Source organism: Colossoma macropomum, unplaced genomic scaffold (genome assembly GCF_904425465.1).
Source record: "Colossoma macropomum unplaced genomic scaffold, Colossoma_macropomum, whole genome shotgun sequence".
In the NCBI taxonomy this organism is placed as follows: domain Eukaryota; kingdom Metazoa; phylum Chordata; class Actinopteri; order Characiformes; family Serrasalmidae; genus Colossoma; species Colossoma macropomum.
The window spans coordinates 21,455,915-21,481,084 of NW_023494808.1; the positions used below are offsets into that span (position 1 = coordinate 21,455,915).

At 38.2% G+C, this 25,170-nt stretch overlaps 1 protein-coding gene across 1 annotated transcript in view; it reads right to left on the reverse strand.

Moving 5' to 3' along the window:
- Positions 1 to 25,170, reverse strand: part of sorcs3 (sortilin related VPS10 domain containing receptor 3) — a 366,544-nt gene that overhangs the window by 151,863 nt on the left and 189,511 nt on the right. The window contains exon 3 of the mRNA XM_036557300.1: positions 11,335 to 11,434. Within this exon, the coding sequence (XP_036413193.1) occupies positions 11,335 to 11,434 (100 nt within the window). The remainder of the gene's footprint in view (positions 1 to 11,334; positions 11,435 to 25,170) is intronic.

Below are 25,170 nucleotides of genomic sequence, written 5' to 3' on the forward strand. Positions count from 1 at the left end.
GACAATTACCACCAAAAAGCATTTAAAAAGTCTAGACGTCACATTTGGCCACCCACTGCTTTAAGAGTTGTCCATGGCTCACAGTTCTCTATAAATAAATATAATTATGCAATCTTTCTTGTTTCCACCATTTGGCTTTTTTCCCCTTGGTGAACTCACTCTCTGCACTCTGGCTGCTGCTCCCTCTTCCCCAGTAAAACTACACTTAATGAGGCCTATGCAGTTTTGCCGCTGTGCTGCAAAGTTCAAGGCTGATCAAATTGTCCACACAGACTAAAAATAACAGTGGTCCAGCAACAACACTTTGAAATCAGTGTTTACTGGTTGATTTGTTTGTTTTATTTACAAACTTTAAACTTAGTATTAAAAAAAAATCAGATTTAGATTTAAACAATCATTTTAATCCTGGATTACTTTTACTGTAAATCTAAATTAAACATAATCCTGTTGCACTATTACTTCAAAATTAGACTTAAACTTATTTCAGGGATTAAATGTATTAAACTTAGGTCAGGCATGTCAAACTGGGGACCTTCCAGGCCAAAGTCCTGTGGAGATTAGTGTTTACCCTCATCTAACACTCTGAATTCAGTTCATGAAGACCTTGCTAATGATCTAATGAGCTGAATCAGGTGTGTTTAAGGAGGCAGCGTGCTGAAGTCTGCAGTGATAGGGAGGTTAGCTAACAGGCTAACAGTCTACTGTAATAATATTCAGTGTTAGGTTTTAGATTTAAGTAGTTATTGGGCTTTCACTATAAAACAACTTACAGAATAACATACAGTTCATTTGCATATAAAATATTTTGATTCAAATTACCAATTTAATTTAATGAAGGAGTGATTAGCTGAAGCAGGTATGTGATGATAGTTGTAAATATTGGACTTCCAGTAAAAGATTTGGAAATGGTTCAGCTAAAACACTACAGACATGCAATCACAATGTATTGTATTATTTATGTATATTTATTTTTAAGTTAGTGTTTTTTATATTTATATATATATATATATATATATATATATATATATGTGTGTTTTAATTCATTCTAAGGCTTATATGAGTGTAGGAAACCAGTCCATAATAAGAAATAGATATATCACCTTTAGTCACAATGTTTTCACTTGCTGATGTATGTAGTATAACTGTTTTCTGCAGTATAACTGTTCCTAGATCAGCAGAGGACTTTGACAGCAGGGATTGCATAACAGAGTTGTATTATGGGGCAAGGTGGGCTGCCTCTAATCCACTTGTTTCACTGCGTGGCTGCCTCTGATCACAGCGATATTTAAAGGTTAAGTATGTCTACCTGCTTGTTAAGGGAGTTGCCGCCATGACGGCTCCTGTAGGAAAGGTAGTTTCACGCGGAATCAAATCTAATGAGCGCGGCTGACAGAGAATGGGCTTGGCTTATTCCAGCTGGAGGAATGACTGCTTTAGTTAATTGTGCTTTTTGGATGGTGTGTGTGTAATCAGAAAGGAGAGATCTGTCATGATGAGGGCAAATGGACAACATTATTGACACATTTTCGATTCTGTAACATCAATTTTGAATGCAGATTTTCTGAAGGAGAGAGTGAAAAGAGTTGAGAAAGACTGGGAGAGAGAGAGACCTCAGAGAAGATGTGGAAAAAAAGAGCTAACAAGAGCAACAATACAGAAGCGCATCCTCCGCAGTTTAACCAAGGAGTCGACAGTTCCATTATGGATCATTACTTGCACAATAGAGCTGCTTTGCGTTTTGCTTTTGGATATATGTAGCATTAGTGCCTTTCTTGCTGGAGTAATCAACATATCTCAGGCTAATGAGGACCAAACTGTTTCAGTGGCCACTGGAATAAAAAAACACTACCTCTACTACTCAATGAACTAACATAAATGGGCGTAGTTGACACCTAGCCTTAATAATAATTAACATACAGAAACCAGACTCTGGACGAAAGGACCCCTGCTCTCTCTCTTTGGCTCTCTCTCTTGGTTTCTCCCTCTCTCTCTCTCGCCCCGGCACTCCACTCACGCTTTTCTTCCTCCCTCAACAGGATTTGAATTGGAAAAAACGGCGCCACATTTGTCACTGACAAACATCCCACCCCTCTTTCCCCTGAGCTTTAACTACGAATCCCCCCAGGCAGTGATTTAGATAAATTGTTTTTCATTAAGTGCCAATAAACAGGCAGCCGAATCGCGGCCAGGATTTGCACAGGCTGGGGGCCTTCCAATTTTCCCCATTCATTATGGTCCCAAGAAGATGGCACGGGGCCCCCCTGGTTTCCACTGTCTTCGAGGCTTGTCAGATGTAATTTGCAGTTCTTAAGCTCTAATCATTTTCCATAACATTGTATTAAGTGACAGCATTTATTATGAAAGGGAAATTACTTTTCACCTTGCGTTCTTGACTACCCCATCCAGGTTTCGCTTAAACGATCAAAGGCGGGAAGTCCTTCAAGAGACTATGCGAGTCTTTCAGGAGACTGTTTCCCCCACAGAAACACATATTGGGGTCTTATCGCTTGACCTGCGGCTCGTAGGCTTTGATAAGAAACTTGATCTCTCTTCCCATCGGAACCTTTAGGGAGAACATGTTTGTTCGTTATGGAGGTTCAGTATATTGGAATCAAACAGTTTGTGCAGTAATACAACAAACTGCAATTAGTTTAATGTAAGAATTGCAACATCAATACAGACTTGCCTGCAAGGGATTCCCTGCTGTTTAAGTAAATATCAAATATAAACAGTCGCTAGCTGTTGCAAAGCCCCAGTGTTGATTGTATTAAGTACAGATATTAAATAAATAGTTCAGCAAAAAAAATCAGATTTAACAATTTCTCCCTTAACCCAAATGTAGTGGATTAGCCATGTTTGGTGTCCAAAGCTTGCTTTAGTTTTCCTTTGGAGCTATGAGGCTAATATAGCTAACAAACAATGGAAGCTTAAACCTCACCAGTTAGCACTGTACAAACTGCATGCTTAAATCATCTCACACTTGCCTCAAACTACATATTGCTGTTACATAATTTCAGTTATGTGGTTTTGGATGCTGTGTGACATACTGTTATATATAAAAACGGGCACATGACCCATATGCAATGCTGGTATGTCCTTATAGGCAAACTAGTGAGGAACTTGAATAAAAAGTAAATCATTTTGGGTTGAGGAATTTGTCAGCCATTGCTCAGGCTTCCCCAATCCCACCCCATCATTAGCTAAAACACAACTGACCAATCTAAAACAAATAATGAAATTAAATTAACATGAAAGAAACCACAGGTTGAAAAATGCAAATGCGGTCTAACAGACAATGAGTCAGTAATAGCAGCTATCCTGAAGCCTGAATTTTGCCTATGCTTTTTTCCATTTTTTTTTAGATAATACTTAGTTGTAAATGACGTAAGAAGATCTACTGAACATTCTTGAAAGCTACACCATGTAATTTTTGATGTTTTAGAGACATCTCTGGTGTAAATGTGTAACTGCATGCAACATGCGGAAGAACATTTTGTAACATGGGTTGTGCTTCAGATTCCAGTATACTGAACCTCCATAGCAAGCATGTTCTCCCAAAGGATCAGATGGAAAGAGACATTCAATTTGTTATGAAAGCTTATGAGCCGCAGTTAGACCCCAGTATGTATTTCTGTGGGGGGTAAACTGTCTACTCACAGATACAGATACTCTCTTGAAAAACTTTCCACCTTCCCTTGATCGTTTAAGTGAAACCTGGATGGATAGTCAAGAATGCAAGGTGAAAAGTAATTCCCCTTTTATATTAAACACAGTCATGTAATACTATGTTATGGAAATGATTAGCACTTAAATATTATCTACTATCGTCATCATATCTTCTTCAGTATGATGTTCATTTTGCATTTAAGACATAAACATTCAATCTTTTTGAGTCTGTGCTTGTGTTGTTAATATAAACAGATGAATGACATGGTCTGAAAAACTATTGCAATGTGCTGTATATGGTTCTATATATAGCCTTTTTGAAAAGGGTTCTGTATAGCACCAAAAAGTGTTCTTCTGTTACGATGTCAAGCATGTAACCATTTGTGCTATATAGACCCCTTTTTTTTAGGTTCTATGTAGAGCCACCTACAGCACATTCTCCATCATCTAAATCTGAAGAACTGTTTTATGATGCAAAGAACCCTTTAATCATGCAAAGGGTTTTTTGAGTGTTCATGGTTCTATATAGAACCATTTTCTTTTCTAAAGGATCCTTGAAGAACCATCTTTTTAAGTATGTACATTTAGGGTAGGGGCACTACTCCACTCTTGACCACAGCAGGTGGTGACTAGGCCTAAGATTGATCCTGAAGAAAAAAAAAAACAACTTAAAGATCTGATCTGGGAACCACAGGGTCACAGCAGTGGGCGTGGACCGAGATCACTAATCAGAGTCAGAGAAAGAGGCCTGTATGGGCAGATAATTGCGTTTTCAAGCCGCATGCGTGTGACAGTCGCAAACAAATATGCCTTCGCGAGAGCAAAAGAAATAACAGCAACAAAGCAGGATCGATTGAGAGTTTGAAGGATAAGCATTGGATGTTATCAGCTAGGGCTTCTAGCGCTAGGCTGCCACAACTTAATCCATATCCTCTCCATACTGATCTAAGGAGCAGAATGGCAAACACTAGTTCTACCTGCCTGGAGTAAACAAAAAGGGAAAGCAGACCTAGACTAGAATTAATCACGTCAGAGCTGATTAATTGCTTTCACCTGGAGAGGACAACTGTTTGGAAGGAAGACAACCAGACTGGGTGGAAAAGCTATTTTAACCCTTAAAAGTTGTTACTTTTAATTTGCTGTAGTATTCAAATGTAATTACATAATTATAAGAATTTAATTATGTAGTAGCATAATGAATTACATTCTCGTTCAATTTACATCGTATAACGGCTTCACGTCTGACTATTCAAAGCAGTGACAAAAACATGGCAAAAATCGAGAATGGTGAAACATTTAAATGTGTGTGTGTGTGTGTATATATATATATACCTTTGACTGGAATGAACTAGATAGTGGGAGGTGATTGAGGGGCTGGTACATTTTCATTTTAACTTGAACTTTAACTTTAAACATGACTGAAACATCCCTGGCTAAACAGGCTAATGTTGGCGCGGTTTGCAATGTTTGTATATTGTGTTATTACATAAGTGCTTATTTGTGAAATACCAGTGTAATGGTTATGACAAACTCATAACTTAGGACAAATAAACTGTTGTACTGGTCAATACTAACTCTAAGCGCAACAATAAATTTCCATCAAATTCAAATCATAATAAACTATATCATCTACTTCCTCTTACATAAATGTGGTACAGATTAATAATCCTATCCTTATATTGGATACAATAAAAAGAAGTTTGGAAATTCTAGGCAAAACCACTTGAGATTCTTGGCTGAAGCCCCTGTTTAAGTGTTCTGGGTGAATCGGTAAAATGTCAAGCCCATCTTTCAAATGGAGAGTGCTGTGTCCGAAAGGTTAGGCCTAAACTTAGCCCCTCTCTGTAGGAAAATTGCCACGAATCTCTCTCAAGATGTTCCATTACTCTTGGCTCGGCTTGGGTGGTCAATGTAGGGTATCAAAGGGGGGAATTGGAGAGGGGGTGAAGTGGGGGTGGAGCAAACCTAAAGGAATGATTAAAACGGTGCTTCTCAGTCCTGGTCCTGGAGCAGTCCTGCACATTTTTGTGTTTCATTGTTCCAACACATCCACTTCAAGGGTTTGTTAATTAGCTGATTAGTCGGATCAGGTCATTTAGAGCCTGGAATACATCAAAATATATGAACCACTGGACGAACTATTAGAACTCACTGTTTTGTGGAAAAAGGAAACATACTTTACATTGTTGTAGGGCTGCTAAGAGATGATTTGCTATATTGGTATTCGAGTCTGTATTTAGTATTCAGAAGCTTCGTCCTTTTTTAAGGCACCCAAGTTGTAGCATAAAATAAATTTCATTAGCAAAGGCCTTTAGATTGGACAGTTATTGTTAAAATATAGAAAATGTAAAATATAAAAAAGTGATTGCTGGTTTGGCTGAATATGTCATAAATTCATGCCAGGCATCCATATCACCTCGTCTCACAGGGTAACAAAGTGCACTGCTTTCTATGTGGTCACTGAAAAGAGCAGACGTTCCACTGAAAGTCATTACATGTAAAAGCACTTTAAATTATCTATGGATAAGAAAAACTGTCTGTGAAAAATTAATGATAAGAGGCTGGTTTAACCATGGAGGCACAACAAGTTTCATAAATCATCTTAAATATGTAAGCATGGTTCTCCTTATCCGAGTACCGCTATGTGTCCAATCCACACTGCCTCTGTCACATAACAGCTTCAGGCAGGAATATCACCTCTTTCCTAATTAAACAAGTTTACAGCATGTTTAAAACTTGATGGCACAAACAGTAGATCTGATTACATTGTTAGTACAGCGCAGGAGCTGCTCTGAAACTACTATACTAACAAATTGAGATTTCATAGGGCTTGAAATGTTGGCCCAAATTTGAATACAGCCCTAATGTATCTGAATCTAAGCATGACCCAAACTTACACACACACTTGAAAAAGATGGTTCTTCAGGGGTTCTTAAGTAAAGGGAATTGTTCTATTTAGAACTGTGAGTTCTATTTAAAAACATTGGTTCTTTGCATAGTGAAATGGTTCTTCAGATTGAGAATGTGTTGTATATGGTTCTAGATAGAACCTTTTTGAAAATGGTTCTATATAGCACCTAAACATGTTCTGCTATTGTTACAATGTCAAGCTGGTAACATTACAAGAACTCTTTTTAGGGCTGTATAGAACCATTTTCCAGAAGGTTCTATACAGAACCATCAATCTGAAGAACAATTTCACAAAGTAAAGATGGTTCTATATAGAACTCATGGTTTCAACCCTTGAATACCCATCTTTTTTAAGAGTGTAGCATCATGTTTTGAGTCTGAAACTAACCCAAGCTCAACAAAATCATGTCCGAAACTGACCCAAAACTGGCCCATCCATCAGCCAAAGTGCAGAATAAAATGTGACAGGAAAGATTCTGTTACCGTGTAGTGGCAGTAATAATCATCATTAGAACAAGGATAACTAAAATCTAAAGCTACATTGAAATACTCAAAGCAGAGTTTAAACTAGTTTTTTTCAGTTTGGATAAACTTTCCATGCTGCTCTGTTGTCATGCTGTGCAGTGCTGATAGAGCCAGATGTTAGTCTTCACCTGTTTGCTACTAAAACTCTCTGCACATAGAATGTGTTACATAGAACACATTGAACATATACAAATATTTTGGGCAAACAAATTAAACATCCTTTTGGCTGTTCAAAACTATTTTTTCTGAATCACTTCACTGTTCATGTTTAGTTTTTTCACGGCCTTGTGAAACTTTAATGCAGTGTGGGTGACTGCAGTGGGTGACTATGGTTGACTGCAGTGGGTGACTGCAGTGTGCCCAACTAAAAAATGATTTAAGGTACTGAAATTAGACAGGAAGTTGAAAGTAAGGAGAAATCTAAAGCAGGGGGAAAGTGCAGGGTAAAATCTGGTAAAAGTGGGAGAAACTTGAATTTGAACTCAAATCTGCACCACATTTAAATAAATTCTTATTATAAATATAGTTTAGAACACTTTATAAAGTGAGTGTGATTTGGCTTGATCTCTGTTTACGCTTCAGTCCCAAGTTGAAAAAATGGTTTACTTTTTGATGGACATAAGATGTGAGTCTCATGAAACACTAATTAAAACGAAAGAGCATCTGTTGCATCAGACTGATGACCAAAAAAGCTGTTCAAATACTATGATTTTCAAGAAAGATTTTGAAAATGAGTATTTAAGTACTGGTTTGTAAATATCAGCATGTATTCGAAGCTTGTAAAATGCTGTTTGGGGCCAGTCCTACATTTTTGCTGTGGTTTTGTTTGTTTCTTTACAGAATGTAAATTGAATGGAAATCCATTACATAACTATGTAATTACTTAGGAAGTATCATAATTACATTTGAATAGCATATCAAATCTAAAATAAATTAGTCATATAAATTCTGCAGTTAACTCAAGCTCAATCAATCCACTCAAAGAAGCAAATGAAACTAATGAGCACAGGTGAAAAGACCAAGGTCAAAGGTCAGTAAAACTTGTGTGACTGCTTGCTATAATCCTAGATGGATCAAGCTGAGGAGACTTGAAGATTACAAGTGTACAGTCTAATCTGTAGCTGGCAGCTATCTTGTTATTCAGCGCAAGAGTGAACTCTGGCAGGAGACTTAACTTGATGTTTCTGGAGAACTTTTGCCATGATTTGATCGCGGTCTGTGACCATGTGTCCTACACACTCATGCTATCCTTGTCTAACCCCTAAGTCTACAGTGGAGTGCCCAAGAGAGCTGAGAGTAGTTCGGCCCTCAGAGGGAGGCTTACAGTCTCATCTGACATTTCAGGATTGGAGGCCGTTTTATTAAACACTACAACCATTCTCATTGGAAACTTAATGCCCTTATTTGACCGCTACACTCCTTGTCATGAGTCTCCTGCTGTCTCAGTGAAGGAGAGAGAAAAACGGCGGAAGAAACAGAAAGAGAAATTGTTGGCCAAGGCAAGTCTCTGCTGAACTGTAACAGATTCACATGAGGAGCTGAGATGTGGCCTTTGCATCATCTAATTGCCAAAATTGCCAAAGACCACAAGAGTTCAACCGAAGGAAAAGTTTCTTCAAGACTTGCTAACAAGATGTGAGTGATGACTTGAATCGCTGCCCTGGATTTGGCTAATTTTGCCAATGTCCTTTCAACCTACTCTACTGTAAAACTGGAACCAGTACAGAACAAATTCTGAACTGGAAACTGTTGGTACACTGTAGTTGGGATGGAAAAAACATTGATAGATTGGCATTAATCATTGGCATTAGAGGGTGGTGATTCCAAGAATTATCAACAAATTGTTGTAAGAGGTGTCGTAAGAATTACACTTCAAGGATTATACACAAGTTATATATTAAAGCCAATGATTTCAATACAGTCTTGAAAAATCACGGATGTTCATAACAGTGTACTGACATTTTAAAACTGCCAATACAGTCCTCAGTCTCTTCTAATGGCCTCTCATTGTCTTATCGTCTTTCATGAAAATTGCTCTTAGGGAACAAAACAAGCTGGTTGCACCCTAACAAATTTGTTTACATCCTATCTGGTTGCATTCTATGTTCTTTCTATACACAAACTATACAAGTTGCTTAGGGCCTCTACTTGCAAGGAGGTAAACATGGAGGCAAAACTTATAGTTATGGATTTTTGTATTATACATTTCTACAGAGTGCATGCTACTCCAACAGGCCTGTTCACACCAAAATGTGACAAAAATGTGCTATGTTCTTTTTCTGTTGTCCATATGGACATAGTAACTGCTGTAATAGACAGGTTGGTTTCAAAGCAGCCCCGTCTGGGGCTGGAACAAGCATTCTGATGTGAGATGAGACAACAAGATGCAGGCTACATGTTTTATGTCGCATATAAGTCATAATTATGGTCTCTCGTCTCATTAAAGTGTGAATCAAAAACATTTAGTTCACAAGAAAACTGTGGTAGCTAGCTTTTAAAAGTCTGGTGTATCAGGTTAAATTATGACTTCAAACAGTGTACTGTCATAGGGTACACAGCTTCCTACAGATATATTACATTATTTCTGCATTTGTGAATTGTTTTCATGCTATGCACACTGACACTCATGTGACTGGATGGATGTCTGTTTGTTTGCGAGACAGGGATTAAACCTCCTGGACTACATAGGATTCTGAATTGAGATTCTCTATTGAAAGGAAAATGCAGTCCAGGACTAGGCTTAATCCCTTACCAGGAAACTGACCTATGAACACATAAAAACCTGAAAATATGTGCATCACTATACCTTTACAGTACAATAATATCAGATACAAATAAGACACGTCCTTCTATACACTGTCAAAAAAAGGTGCTTTTTTCATTTACTGAGGTACAATGTAAATGTTCCCTCAAAGGTACAACAATGGAACAAGTCCAACTATGTGCCTTAAATGTTTCCCCCCAGGGAAAAGGTACATATGTGTACCTTTTTTATAACCTACTCTTTTGAAACAGTGAAATAAAAAAGGCTGGTAACAAGACAGAATGTGTGGAGTCAATACAACTTAAAAAGCTGCAAAGAATTGTAGTACAATCATGTTCCCTAACTACAGGTACTGAAGAGGTTCCCTTGAGGGTAGCACCCCAGTCACAAGAGGGGGGAGGGGGCGTCCCACTAATAGTTTAGTGACTTTTTTTCTGAGAGTGTTTATCAACCATTTCAACTTGTTTCACCCTGTAAAATTCTCAAACTATCATCAAATTATCAATTTAAACTAAAATATCAAACCCAACAATGAGTTAGTTTCGGACAGCACAAGGGTAAAAGCCTATAAGACAAATGTGTATCTAAGGCAAATATAAAGTTGGCCCCTATAGGATTTAACTTTGTTACAGGATTCCAAAGTAAAAATTCAAGAATTTGCCACTTTCCAGATGTTTTGATGGTTAAACTCACACATTAATTTTAAGATACATTACTACGATCTACAGAATGGACACTAAAGAGTCCAGTGTATAGTCTTATCACACTGGGCCATCTTCCAGCACGGGGACGCCCTTGTTTGAGGAGCAACTCATTAACCTTTGCACTCATTGCAGATTACAAACACGTTTAAATGTTATTCGGAGGGAGCCTCACCTCTCTGTCAACCCTCTGCTGGTGATTAGCCCACCCTTTATCCTTCCAAAGCAATCTGGCCTTTTATGTGACGAGAGGAAAAGTCAGCCATTGGGTGTCTAATGTGATCAGGTTCAAGGGAAACAAAGCCAGTAGGGTATTTCTTTATTTATTTCATTGTTTGACTTGGGTGTTAATGGCGTTGGAGAGGGCTTTTTACATACAAATTAAAATGTGATATTGCCAGACCCTTGCTGAAGTCATAACCTCTTAAGCTTGCCTCTTGTCTGATCTTTTGCAACCCATCTGTTTTGTCAGAAATGCTACAAATGTAGGAATCATTACAAGTGCCACATTGGGTTCAGTGCAAAATTAAAGAAGCAAATTTCAAACACCCAACATGTCTTGGCTAATCGACTAAATTTGGCTAGAGGACAGTTATGGAAGTTTATTTTGGCAAATGATTGCTTTGTTCACTTTAATAATAATAATAATAAGAAAAAGAAGAAGAATGTAAGGCTTAAAAAAACACTAAATGCCATATTGTGATTAAGATAAATAGCACAAATAGTATTGTAGAAGTTTTCCTTTAAATCTGAAAGAAGCCCACCCACCTTCCTCTTGTTGGTGGGACAGACATACAGATAACTCAAGACTGTCTTCACTCCCACTTTGTCGTTCAGTCTCTCGTAGGTTGAGCCGTAATCCGTGGATCTGAGGAAGAAGAGAAAAGGGCCGTCATTGCATGCTTCATGCCTTACTGCGAGTTTAATTGCCAGCTAGAGCTCATGAAGAGAAACGCAAGCTGTCGAGCATATGTTCAAATAGCGGCTTCGCCTTTTAAGCTTCAAAACAGCAGACGTGGCTATGCTCTGACCTCTGGGCATAAGCATAATGATTGATCCAAATTGTCCTTTGATTTGTTTTTAATGGCTAATGATATTTACTCACTGGTAATACAGCAGAAGGGCCTGCAGACTTGTGCTTTCGGTGGATTTGTGGAAATGGGAGGAATGCTGTTCCTTGTAAAACCAAATTTATAAAATGTTCCAACTTCATATACTCTATACTTCTAATGTAGTAACAGACCATGTGTAACATATAAATATGTATCGTTTCTTCTAAATGCAGTTTATAGTTAATGGTCATATTCAGATAACCGATTATTAAGGCAGGACATTACAGGTGAATAGAGTCATTTTTTTAAGCAACAGGTATCACAGTTAATCATTTGCAGTTGGTTTCTGATATTCTTTTTATTCTTTTGTATTGGAGGTTTGGCAAAAAAAATCAGAGAATTTCCTCAATCAAAGGATTATACAGGATGGAAATCTCATTGTTTTATTGTTTAATCAAGCATACACTATGCACTGTTACTACTAAATGTTTTGAGGTCATTTTGTCGTATGAAATCTAGTATAAACCCAGCTATATATGACCAAAACATTAGGAAATCTTTCTGTGATATTCTTCAGAATACAGATAGGAATGACCATTTGATGAATGCTTGTCTTTCATTTCAAAATGGAGCTTTTTGGCTCTGAATGTAGAGAAAAGATAATGATGAAAAGGATAACAGAAAAGTTGTTGTTGTTTTTGTTGTTGTTGTTGTTGTTAGCACAAAGGAAACAGATATGTGGAGCTTTTTCAGCGATATATGACACAATATACTTGTGCCAAGTGTGGGCGGAGCTAAGCCTTAATTACATTTTGTTATCTTTTAGTGGACATGACTCAACCAAAGATGCTGAGATAGATATGTATATTGAGCATGTTGTGACATTGCTATGATTACAGCTGAAGAGAAGTTATTTCTTACTTGTCTTGCCCTAATATACTGATTCCTTGCTATATATACATCATTGATGCAAAACCTGGCTATTTCTATTATTTAGTCTGCTTTTCTTCATTAATAATGCATTTCTCAATGATGCTGTTGCATTAATTTGATATAGAAACCATAATCAAAGAAAGACAAAATTCATTAGATGGAGTAAATACATAAAAAGGAATATAAATCAATCAATGTTTTATTGTTACTCTGATTAAACACAATACCAATCTGAGCTGCACTCTGAATGGGCTTGTGTGCTCACAAAATCACAGTGCATCCAACAATAAAGGAAGCATTGTGCATCTTTTGTGCAGTGATAGAGACACAGTAACACAACAAAAACTCTGATTCTACACCCTGATACGTTTTTCTCCATGGCCAATGTGGATGTACATGTGCTATAACTTCATTAGTTGTTTCTTTATTGAATGCAACCATAAACATAAGCATATTACAGTTTCCTGTATTGTTTTTGTCTTGGACATACAGTCTGTAAAGAACCTGGCTGCCTTCAAATTTTTGAGTTGTTTGATCTTTGTAGTGTTAATGTCAGTTACTTGAGAGAAAGACAAAAGAGAGAGATTTCAGTGCTGCAAAACCAATAAACCAATTATGAAAGCAAATAGATCAATTAGATTAGAAGTAGTTCAAAAAGTAGTTCAGTTTTAGTCCTGTAATTTGTAATCAGTACCAGATTAAATTTCTGAAGTAATTTACACCACAAATCAATACCTTGAAATCAAAACTTCTTTTTATTGTTTTTTTTTACACCATTTGAAAATGCCAGCTGCTCTGTATTTCAGGGACAGTTCTTGATGTATGGAACAATGAACAATGAAACTTAACATTGAAGAGATACAAGGTTTTGTTCTGACAGCAACTAGAAGTGATAATGCTTTCTAATGTAATTTCCCTCTGCTTTACCTTTCCTTTTCCTGTCTTTATTTTACTTTTCTGCCTTTTTGCATCATGCAGCATACCCCACTCCCCTGTATTTCTCTCCTGGATGCCCCCCCCTCGCTTCTGGCTGGCATCAAGGAATATTGCATGCTGCTTCAACTCGTCTGTGGCTTACGCCCGCGCTTTCACTTTTTGTGCCTCATATTCTCTTCCACTGCCTCCCTCTCTTGCCTTCACTCCCCTGTCTAAACCTCAAACTCAGCGAGGTGTTGTCTTGATGATGTGGCCAAAAAGGACTTATTTCTGCCTTTTAATCTACTTTAATAATGTGATTTATAAATGCTGATCTTGGGTTTATGTTGATGTGTAAAGGAGAAAATCTAACAAAGCTGAACATTCAGAATTTTTTAAAAACTGCTATTTTGAGCGAGCAAACATGTCGTTGATATAAGAAAAAACTTTATATATTTTTGCATCTATGCAAAGGTAGAAGAAAGCATCTTTTTATGTAACATTTTATTGAATCCTGCTTAATAACAATGTCATAACAATGTCATAAGCATATCATAGAGGATATCATTTTCATGAGTTTTCATTACAGATTATGACAGTGCCATGTTACCATTACCCTAAACTGTCTTTACAGATGTCATAATGTTCGATGTCATGAGTAGAGTTCACAGCAAAAATTAGCATGTGAATTAAGCCATCATGACATCAAACATTATGACATCTATGAACTGTAATGGTAACATGACACTGTTATATCACTGAAAATATCTGTCAAGACAACTCATCACAGCCTATAACATCTGCCAGGACATGTTTATGGCATTGCTATGTCAATGTCATGTAACAGGGTTCAAGTAAAGTCTATTTTTGTATAATTTTTACTTCTATAAAATTACAATGATACAAGATTATATAAAGTTTTGTTAAGTAAATATTACCTAATTTTGGACAACTGTTATTACTCTATTGATGGTAAGCCGTTTACACTGTATTTAAATACAGCTGGTGCATTGAAAACGAGTGGGGGGAAAAAGAAAGAATGTGTGCACATTCTTGTTTAGTGCATCCAACAATAAAGGCAGCATCAAGCTCCAATTCTATATGCTGATATATTTTATACTGACATGCACACCAACTACACTGGGGGCAGATTTGAATGAGTTAAAGGAGGCTAAGCTACAGATTCTGAATGTATCACTGGTGAGACATTAGGTTAGATACGAGTTATATGACCCACTGATGAGGAGGCATTTGGCAAACTCCACTAAACACATCCATTCAGTTCCTCATTAGTCATAAACATTGTGTATGCTGATCACTATTTCTATGCTGAGAAGCAAAATCTTCTCCATGTTATTTTCTCAGTGTTAAAAAGGCCAAACTACCACGTGTGGCTGCGCTCGTAAGCGAATGATTCCAATTTGTCAGGGGACCTACATTGTGTTAATAATTCATGTCCTCTCAGTGAGTACATTAAAAGTAAGAAAATGGGCAATGCAAAAACATGTGGTGAGACCGAGGATCAGAAAAATGAATAATGGAGTAGGAGCTTTTTGTTAAAAAGATCCAGCAATGAGTTCATATTTATCTGTCAAATCCAGCTGCTTTGTCTTCATTTGATGAACATGGCAGGACTGAGGTTGTCCTTGATCTAGGAAGTGCCTCTACACTCTAAATAAATCAGTGGTTGAACAAACTTTAGGTATGGCACAGTTTTCCATTCCATTAGAGGACAGTCGTCAAATGACAAGGCCAGAAGTTGAGGATTTGATTTGCGCTGCCAGAGGTGGGTGGAGTAGCCTAACTCGATATACAATACGCAAGTAAAATAAGTGGGTAAAGTAATGCCACATATAAAAGTTAAAGTCCCTTCCCAAAAACAACAAGTAGCAGCTCAAAAATCTACTAAGTAAAGTACTGAGTAATTTATAGATCTGCAGTGGAACATCTTACAACATCTAGCATCTATCAGCATTGGGACTGAAGATTATACAGCTCTGTTCTTCTCTTTTTGGAATTCTTTTGGTCTAAAAATAAAATGCTAAAGCTCCAAAATCAAAGGTGTGATGAATCACAAAGTAGTACAGATGCCCCCATTAAAAATTTGATTCCTTTACTCATAAATAAGATGGGTTGCTGTGCAAACCTATAAACTTCAATGGTAACTTCCTAGAAGAAGAAAGAAAATGTTTGTAACTGCAAAATGTAAATAAAAACAAAATGCAATGATGTGCACATAATTTAAACTCTACATTTAATTGAAAATAAAAAAAAAAACATATCAAATGTTGAAACTGAGAAATTTAATTGTTTTTTGAAAAATATATGCCCATTTCTAATTTGATGCCAGCAACATGTTGTAAAAAAGTTGTGACGGGGGCATGTTTACCTCTGTGTTTCATCACCTCTTCTTTTAACAACACTCTGTAAGTGTTTGGAAACTGAGGAGACACATTGCTGTAGTTTTGAAAGTGAGATGTTTTCCCATTCTTGATTGATATAGGATTTCAGCTGCTCGACAATTCAGGGTCTTTTTTAATCATGTTTTTCATTTTATAATGTACCTATTAATGTTTTCAATGGGTGACAGGTCTAAACTGCAGGCAGGCCAGTTTAGCCCTCGACTGTTTTAGTATGGAGCCATGCTTTTATTTTTAGTATTTCAGTAACATCTACACACCTTTATCGCTATCTTTATTTGTATATTGTTTTGTTTTTTTGACCCTTACCCCACCACAAATATTGCACTATTGCCCCCCAAAGTAACAGTTTTGGCCTTATTAAAAATAAGGAACTTTCAAACAATGTAAAGGTTCTTTGCTTTCCTAGAACTGCATGCCAAGAACCATCTGAACCTTTATTTTTACGAGTGCAGACTTTGTTTTCCTAACATACAGTGCGACTGCAACTAATGTCAACATGTTCTCAGTCTGTAAGTCAGACATACTCCATGGCTCATTTTTTGAAGTGTAATCTTGTAGTTTCCTCTTCCTTGAACCCTGTCTGAATTCAAGCCTTAACCATTATAGGAGAACCACGCACCCTTGCATTTGCCCATAAGAAAAGCAATCTAAAAGAAGACCCTGGCTATTTCTCACTTTACTTTATTCTTCCACACTTTCCCCTCTCTTCTTCTATCAGTCTTTTTTTTTCCTCTGTGCCGCAGCCATCGCAGATTCAGGGCAAAATTACAATGCGATCTTTTTCCATTCTCAAGAGCCCTCCGAGATGGCCGCAATGATCACACGGCACAATCAGGAGCGGAGAAAAGTTACTTCCTCGGAATATTAAAGCGAGAAAGACGAGCAAAAGGCAAATAGAAAAGAAGGATCTGATCCAATCCAATGAGGATACATAAGCGTTGGGCATATAGACTCTCCCTATGGACGGAATCAAATCTGCTTTCATGTCTTGACAGACCTAGAGAAACCACTCAGAAATTCATACTTTTTCACTTAATGCTCTGAGCTGTGACACCCTGTCAGTCGCCTCAAGAATCGTGGAAGTTCATTATAATGTCTTATTATCCGTTTCCATTACCATTCTTTTTATCCGGTCTTTTAAATGGTGGCAGGGGAATACTTAAGATAATGTCTTCAGTATGTCGCAGTGCTCTTAGCCAAGGTCCGTTTAGTTCCTTCATTCTGTTCTTTTCGCACATCATTTGTTGTTTTTGCCCCAAACGGTTGAAGTCGGCAACTGTGGAGATCAGTGTAAATTAGCAGGGAATAATGGCGTGTCTCCAGTGACACTGCTCGGCTAGCCCAGAGCAAGAGTGACTAGCTGCATCTGGTCATTCGTGTCCAGAAACGGCTGTGACTGAAAAAGCCTTTTAATCTCAGGCGAGGTGAATCATGCTTTCTTTTGACTGCTGAAAACATGATTTTGACTGGTTTCACTTTTCAAAGAAAGCCAATATTGATTAGATCTTTAATAATTTAATGCTCCACATATAACAATATGCTTTTCCAATATAGTCTTAATGATACATCTATATGTGTCAGTTTCATAGAAGCTTACAGTTATTACTGTTTAGCTACACTGTTTAAATGTAAATACATTGTTAATTACATCATCAGTCAAGTAAATAATTATTTTCCGCTAGATTTACGTTCTGTATTGACAGCTCTGAGTGTTCAGTTTTAACTGGAAATGGAATGTTTGTGAATGAACTTTAGGTTGACTTGACAAAGCCAGTTAATAACAGCAGTTGCAAAGTGCTGTTTATTGTTTTTCATAACTCAATTGGGTTTATATAGTAATTCCAGGTAGTAGCTATGGCATTGCTTTGAGCTTGCTATACTATTCCAGCTTGGTGTTGCTTGGTGGTTGTTAGGTGGTGGCTAAGGCATTGCTAGGCTGTTTGTGATGATATCACACGTGGTTGCTAAGGTTTTGCTAGGCCGTTAGTATGATATCCCAAGTGGTTGCAAAGGTGCTGCTTGGCTGTTGCTATGCTATCCCAGGTGATTGCTATGTTGTTGCTGGGCCATTGCTATGCAATATCAGGAGGTTGCCGGTAGATTCTACAGTCCTGAAAAGTTCCGCAGTTGTGGCTCAAAAGCTGTAGCGTTGCAAATTTTAGACTGTAGAATAATGATAGAAAGAAAACAAAAAGCATTAAGCTGACTTTCACATTCAATTATATAATGTGAAATATTAAGCATATACTTTGTTGCTTAAAAACAGTTCAAAATAACTATGAATAATGTGGTAATTGTCTGTAACGTATTTGAAATTATTTAGAAGTTATTTGTTATTTTGCTACTTTGTGAAGCATAATCTTTGATTTTTTTTGACTTTGATCTTTTTTTATGAACGTATATCATAATATCTTTATAAAAAGCATTTTCAGTGCTTTAGTTGTTTTTAAGTCATTAAGTAGCATATGGTAGCATTTATTATTGTGTAGATAACAATCAAATAAATTTTAACTATTATAACAACCTGTTGGATAATGATTGAGTTGCTGTTTATAGGGGTCTGCTATTCATATAAATAATGTTCCATTTATACAAATCAATAACTATTATACTTCTAAGGGTTAACAAGCATTAGCTTGCATTCTTATGCGACTGTTGGCCAGGTTTCGACCCGGAAGTAAAAAATCCTGGCAAGTTTTGCAATGTACCCTGCCAGTTTGAGGTTCTAATGACAATGGAGGCGCTCAAAACCCAGCAGCCAGCCTGCAGCCAGCCAGGAAGCCTCGCCAGTGGAGACGAGCCATTACACTTTATCAGTCCCCCGCAATGTGTCCCCCTTTTCTCTTTCAGGCTAACAAAGGAGAAGTGTGTTATTCCATCCAGTTCCATTCAGCACCGAAAGGTCCACAGGGAAGGCCGGCATTGTTGTAATTTCATGTTTGTACACCTGCTACTGTGTTCAGATGACATCAGGAGAATTGTGTTTGGGGACCCAAGCAGGAGGGCTGAGAATGAAAGTGGGGAAAGGTCCGTTGTTTAGATATTTAAAATTCCAATAACATGCAAATGCCAAAAGCAGTGGTCTTGTTACCACCCCCTGACAAGCCCCGGTTCTGTTTTTACCACCCTCCCCAACATGGGAGATTTCTGGGCTTTCTCAGACCGGAATCTGATGGTAGAGATAAAGGTCGGCTTCTCCTCGCAGATGTCATTTGCATAAATATTACATCATAAAGCCTAAGGATGGTTCGATGAAATTCGGGCAATTTTTCAAACGTACAAGTAGCCCTTATCAGATAAGCGGTGCATGTTTTAAGCTTTAGGGACATCTAGTTACAGCCTGAGAAGGAAGTTCTTCCATCAGGCACTCATTTGTTCAAAATAGCAATGCATGCATTGGCAATTATCATTCATCATGCACAATGGTGCACATTCAGGTGGGACGAGGGGACATGGGAAGAAAAAAATACCATTTTAATAGGCAACAAAAATGAATCTCTATACTAAATACAGAATAAATACTGTTCCTGTAATAATAATAAGATACACTATATGTGTAAAGTATGTGGACACCCCTTCTAATTATTGAGTTCAGGTGTTTCAGCCACACCCATTGATAAAAAGTATATAAAAGCAAGCAAGTGTATAAAAGCCATGCAATCTCCATAAACTGCCACTTTTGCCATGAGTCAGTTCATGATATTTTTGCCCTGCTAGATTTACCCAAGTCAACTGTAAGTGCTACTATTGTGAAATGGAAGCATCTATGAGCAACAACAGCTCAGCCATGAAGCAGTAGAACAGGCAAATTCACAGAGCAGGGTTGCCAAGTGCTGAAGCATGTAATGCATAAGAATTGCCTGCCTTCTGTTGCATCACTCACTAGTTCCAAACTGCCTCTGGAAGAAACATGAGCACAAAGACTTTTTAGACAATTGTATGCTTCAAGCTTTGTGGCAACAGTTTGGGGAAGGCATTGAAGCATGTGTCTGTGCCCTGCTTGGTATACTGTAGTGGGTAACATCTGTCTTCTCCGCTGTAGACTAGGGTTCAATCCCCTGCCCGGGTAAGCACCCAACACTATACCAGTAAGAGTCCTTGGGCAAGACTCCTAACACTACCTTCGCCTACCTGTGTAAAAATGATCAAATTGTAAGTCGCTCTGGATAAGAGCCTCTACCAAATACCATAAATTTACATACACAAAGTAAGGTTTATGAAAACATAGTTTGACAAGTTTGGTGTGGAGGAACTCCAGTGGTCTGTACAGAGCCTTGACCTCAACCCCACTGAACACCTTTGCTATGAATTGGAACACTGATTACGAGCCAGACCTCACAAATGTTCTTTTGACTGAATGGCCACAATTTTGCACACTCCACAGACATTCAGTCTTGTGGAAAGCCTTCCCAGAAGAGTGGAGGCTGTTATAGTTGCTAAAGAGGTTGGGGCCTCACCATATTTATGCACATGGTTTTGCAAGGGGATGTTCAACAAGCTCATATAGATGTGGTGATCAGGTGTCTTTTGGCCATGTAGTTTATCAATATATCACTGTTGTCGTAAGAAAACCCCGTATCTCCATTTTTGTTGTTTTTCAGTTTTTGACGTAATTTGAAAATAGCTGTTAGCCTGTATATGGTACGTAAATTTCATGGACTAAAAGAAATGACCCAAAATTACTTGGAAAAAATTCTGGTTCCATTGACTTGCATTAAAAGTACAGTAGGTTTTTTCCTTCTCCTGTAAAGTTATCATTTTGGAGATACAAGGTTTTATTATGACAACAGCGATAGAATAAATGTTATTGTAAGAGTATATTGATTACATAGTTTCTGCATTACAAAATGCAGCAGTGCAGAGTGTTGTCAGTAAGTCATTTTGGTATTTACAAGAATCGAAATCAGTCATCAGTTGTGTGCATAGGGATACAGTGGGGAGACAGCCAACGGTGAGGAGCTTTTGCATGGAACCCCTTCGTTTTGACTCAGGGGCCATCTTTGTTTCAACACAATGGGGCTTTTTTCATTTCACTGAATCGATTTCCAGAGCGTGAGCAGACATAAAAAAAACAGTCATGTTCCTACATGGACACGAAATGAGCAGGAAAAAACAGCATGAGAGCAAGAAAATGGGGGGCTGGAGAAAGAGACGGTAAAAGAGGGAGGGGGGAGAATATGAGAGAGGCAAGACAGTAAGAGTGAAAGGGAGAGAGAGGAACAGAAAGAGAAAGAGAGAGAGAGTCATTGGCTAGAAATGCAGGAATCACATTTAGGACAGTTTGTCAGGAGAAGCCAGATGGCGTACAGTAGAGCAGGGAGGTGTAGCCGCGCATTGGCCCAAACTCCAGGGACAAGCATAGCGCAGGACTTCAAAGAGAACCGCTGAGCAAACTCCCTCACTAAATCACCTTAGCTAGCTACCTCTCCCGCCCACAAAACAATGGGGAAACACAGGCTTAGATGTCGGCCTGTACTGTGTTACCTCGAACAAAACAGACGGTGTGGAGCAGAGTGTAGTGAAGGGAAACAAAATGAAGGTATGGGCCAACTGATTATAACTGGCTGCTGACCAGGCATATGTACAGATAGACCTTCGCACCCCTTTTGCCCTGTTGGTCAGTGTTTATATTATATTAATGTTTTATATGGTCTGTGCCATTCTTTGAGGTCTATGTCAGTGAGGGGAAGCTCAGCATCTCCCCAGGATTAGAACCCATGGGTCAACTTGGGTTCCACAGACTTTTTTACTCTTAAGCAGTACTGACCATCAGTGGAGATTTCTCTAACAACCATCAGCACACATCATCCCAACAGTCCCTCAAGAAAAAGTACACAAAAACATCAAATGTAATGTGGGCAGTAAAGGCCACTAATAACTCACTACACAAGTTTTTGTTATTATAAAGAATGGTGACGTATGCCAGGCCATGTAGAGCTCTTATAGAGTTACAACATACCAGTTCATAGTAATTAGACTGCATAGTTAATAACATCACAGCCTAGTATAGCGGAGATTGGGGTTCAAATCACTGGTTAAACAGTAATGCTAGAATTTTTGACAGCTTTGGAAAAAACCCTTAACACTGAGTTTGGTTTCCTCTGAAACATGATTAGACGGTCTCTCTTGTCTCTCATGATTAGACTGTCTCTCCTGATAAGAGGGCTGTAATATGCTCTAAATTAAATGAAGTTTAATTCACGTTCCACTTGCCCCTGCTTCCTCCCCAAAATGTCTGCACACAACCCTGACCAGCCTATAGCATAGTTTACCATAGATCAGTGGTTCTCAAACCGGCCCTCAGGGACCCCCACTAGGGCTGCCTAATTTGGACATGACATCCAGTGTTTGATAAAGATGTTGGTGCTGAAAATACAGACTTTTTTCAAATAATGGCATAATAGTAACTACTTGCAAGAGAACTGCAAGCATGTTTTTATGCACTGTAAGGCTGAGCAACTGTCACTAATGTGTAGCACTGCATGTATGAAGCATCAAAAGCCATTTGTCTTTAAGTGGTGCCCCCTTGTGGATAAGTTGTGGCCTGTGAAACATGAGTTCAATGAGGTGCTTCAGGGTAAAAACTGTCAACATTCTCTGAACAGCTTTTTCTATTTGTGTTAGCAGTCAGATTACAAAAACGAATAAATATTTATTTTTTTTATGTTTAACGTAGACCTAAAAAAAAAAAAATACATGTTTAATTCATTGATAAGATCCTTATGATGATGCACATCTGTTGGGACAGTAGGCATTATTGCTTCATACCTGTTACCATATAGTCTATGCATTTCACACACAACACAAGTGAAAATAGTCTTCACATTTTAAGCACTTTTACTGGCAAGTAGTTCAGGATTAAGTCGTTTTTAAGCTGTGCTCTTTATGTAGGCAGGGTTTAAGCCGAGCACAAGGAAACACTTGATGTGTTTCTAAGGCTGTTTCCATCATTCTAGTTGTCACTTTGGTGCAGTGTGTGAAAGACAATCTGATTTGCCATTGCAGCCCTTAATGGTGTGTTTATCACAGAAACTCATATTGCAGGTATGATAAAAATGCAATTTATTTTATAGCCCTAACCCCTAGTCCAGCCTAACTTGCGACACATAGACATAGAGCAATAATACAGGATAAGTTTGCATAGATAATACAACGACAAGCAAGACCAGTGGGAAGCTAAGCATTTTAAGACTGTTTTACTTGAACAAAAGAAGGAAAAAGCCCCCAAATCCCTGCTGGTATGTTCATTTGACATCTTGTTTATTGACAGCACTGCTGTAGGTTTGGCGACTGAGTTAAATGATAGCAAAAAAAAGAAAACAAACCAAACATAGCTGGTTCATCTGAACTCAAGCTAGGCTACATAAGGGAGTACTGGAGCCTTGCCTTTTTCTGCTTACACAACCCTGAGGTAAGAGCAGGCCATGGAGGTCCCAGACAAGCTCTTCAGGCAAATCAGAATACACCAGGAATGGGGGCGGTAACATGTTCTACACACGTTTATAAGCGACACGCGCTAGCAGCCCCTGCTCTGGAGGCCGAGGGGGATGGCTAGGGCAGGAATGTGGAGCTCCCAGTGTAATATATTATGCCTTTTGTACTGGCGAGAGCCGTAGGGAGCAGTGCAGGGTAATCGGACTCAGAGCTGTCGACCATGACACAAATCAAATGCCTGGATGTGATCCTCGCCTGGATAGAGGACTGGGGCTTGGAGACTGTGAGAGAAGAGAGAAAGAGGGGCAGGAGAGGGAGGGAAAGGTGAAGGATGCATTTGATGGCAGGATCTGAACAGGATAAAAAGGTGAGGGTTCAGCTGTTAGCTTAAGCCACCACCGGGGACAGATGAATATTACAAAAAGGGAGGGGCAGCGCTAATCAAAGCGGCACTAGCTGAAAAGAAAGAGCTGGGATTTGTGCCATATAATACACCTCAAACAAGCACAGAGTACAGATAACACGAGCAAAGAGTTTTGCTTATGACTGAAGAGCTGATACTCAAAGCAAGCAAAACCTTAGAAAGCATATACAGCACAAAAGGGATTATTATATGTATTATATGCAAGGTGTGAATTACAGGGGGACCTGGGAGGTCTGGGATTCCCTAATTAACCTCTTGGAACTCCTGAATGTCTCAAAATCACAATTCAAGGGGGTCCCTGAAGACGTTATGCTCTTCATTTGGGGTAAAATAGATGCTCAAATACAAATCCATTGAAAGGTAATTGTTTAGACTGCTTCATCCGTGAATCAGTGAGCTTCTCTCATTGATACTCTGAACTAACCAAAGATGCAGCGCTGGCCTGTGGGTGGCGCTGTAGTAAACTGGTTCAAGCAATTGGTCCTTCATAGCCTAGCAGCTGTAACTATGCCCAGAATACCTCTGAAAAGCTTTACAATATGCCGTAACATATTTGTAAATCTGAAAATATTCCCAAGAGATGGGTGGAAAGTGTGAACTGCTACTCGTTTCTCAAACTGAAAACAAAAGAGGAGACCTGCCCTACATTTTAGAAAGGTTTAATGTTCAATGTCCAGTCCCACCTGCTAGCCATCATAGGTGTTAGTAAACCTTATTTTCACAGCCTCCACATTGTATAAATTCACTGATATCCATATAGAACAGTTCTACTATTTTCCACAATAAACTCATTTGCAACAACTGCAGTTTTTCCCATTTTGATTTTCTTATATATTAATATATTATATGTTTCTCTGCTGATTATACTAATTACTTTATATATTTATTTCTCTAAACAGTCTCTCACAATGAAATGAGCATGCAACTACCACAAGCCAAAGAAAGAGAGATTCACACTGCACAAGATGCTGCAAATAAAAAGCTGGGCCAAATTCCATGTCATACTGTGTGAATCAAGTTATGCTGCATGTCAGATTTTCTGAAAATGGATCTACAATGCAAGAACATTAACATTCTTCATGCCCTTTTTTTATACCGAACAATATAGCCAAAAAAAGAGAGACAAAAACAAAGTAAAACAAAAAAAAACCTTAGGTATAGTAGTGGGAATCCATTGTCTTTAAAAAAAAAAAATAAATGGTTAAGAAGCAGAGGCTGGAGCTGTTCTTGCCTGGGGAAAAGCGTTACATGGAATGCTCATTCTCCAAAGTAACCTTGAGGTCAGCAGGTTATTTTTTTGTCCACTATGCGGTAGCTAGCTCTAGCTAGAAAAGTCCAACAAAACACAAAGTGAAAAACAAATCTGCAGCAGATATTATAGACCTGATAAAACGTAGCATCTTTGGATTTCACCACATGAAAA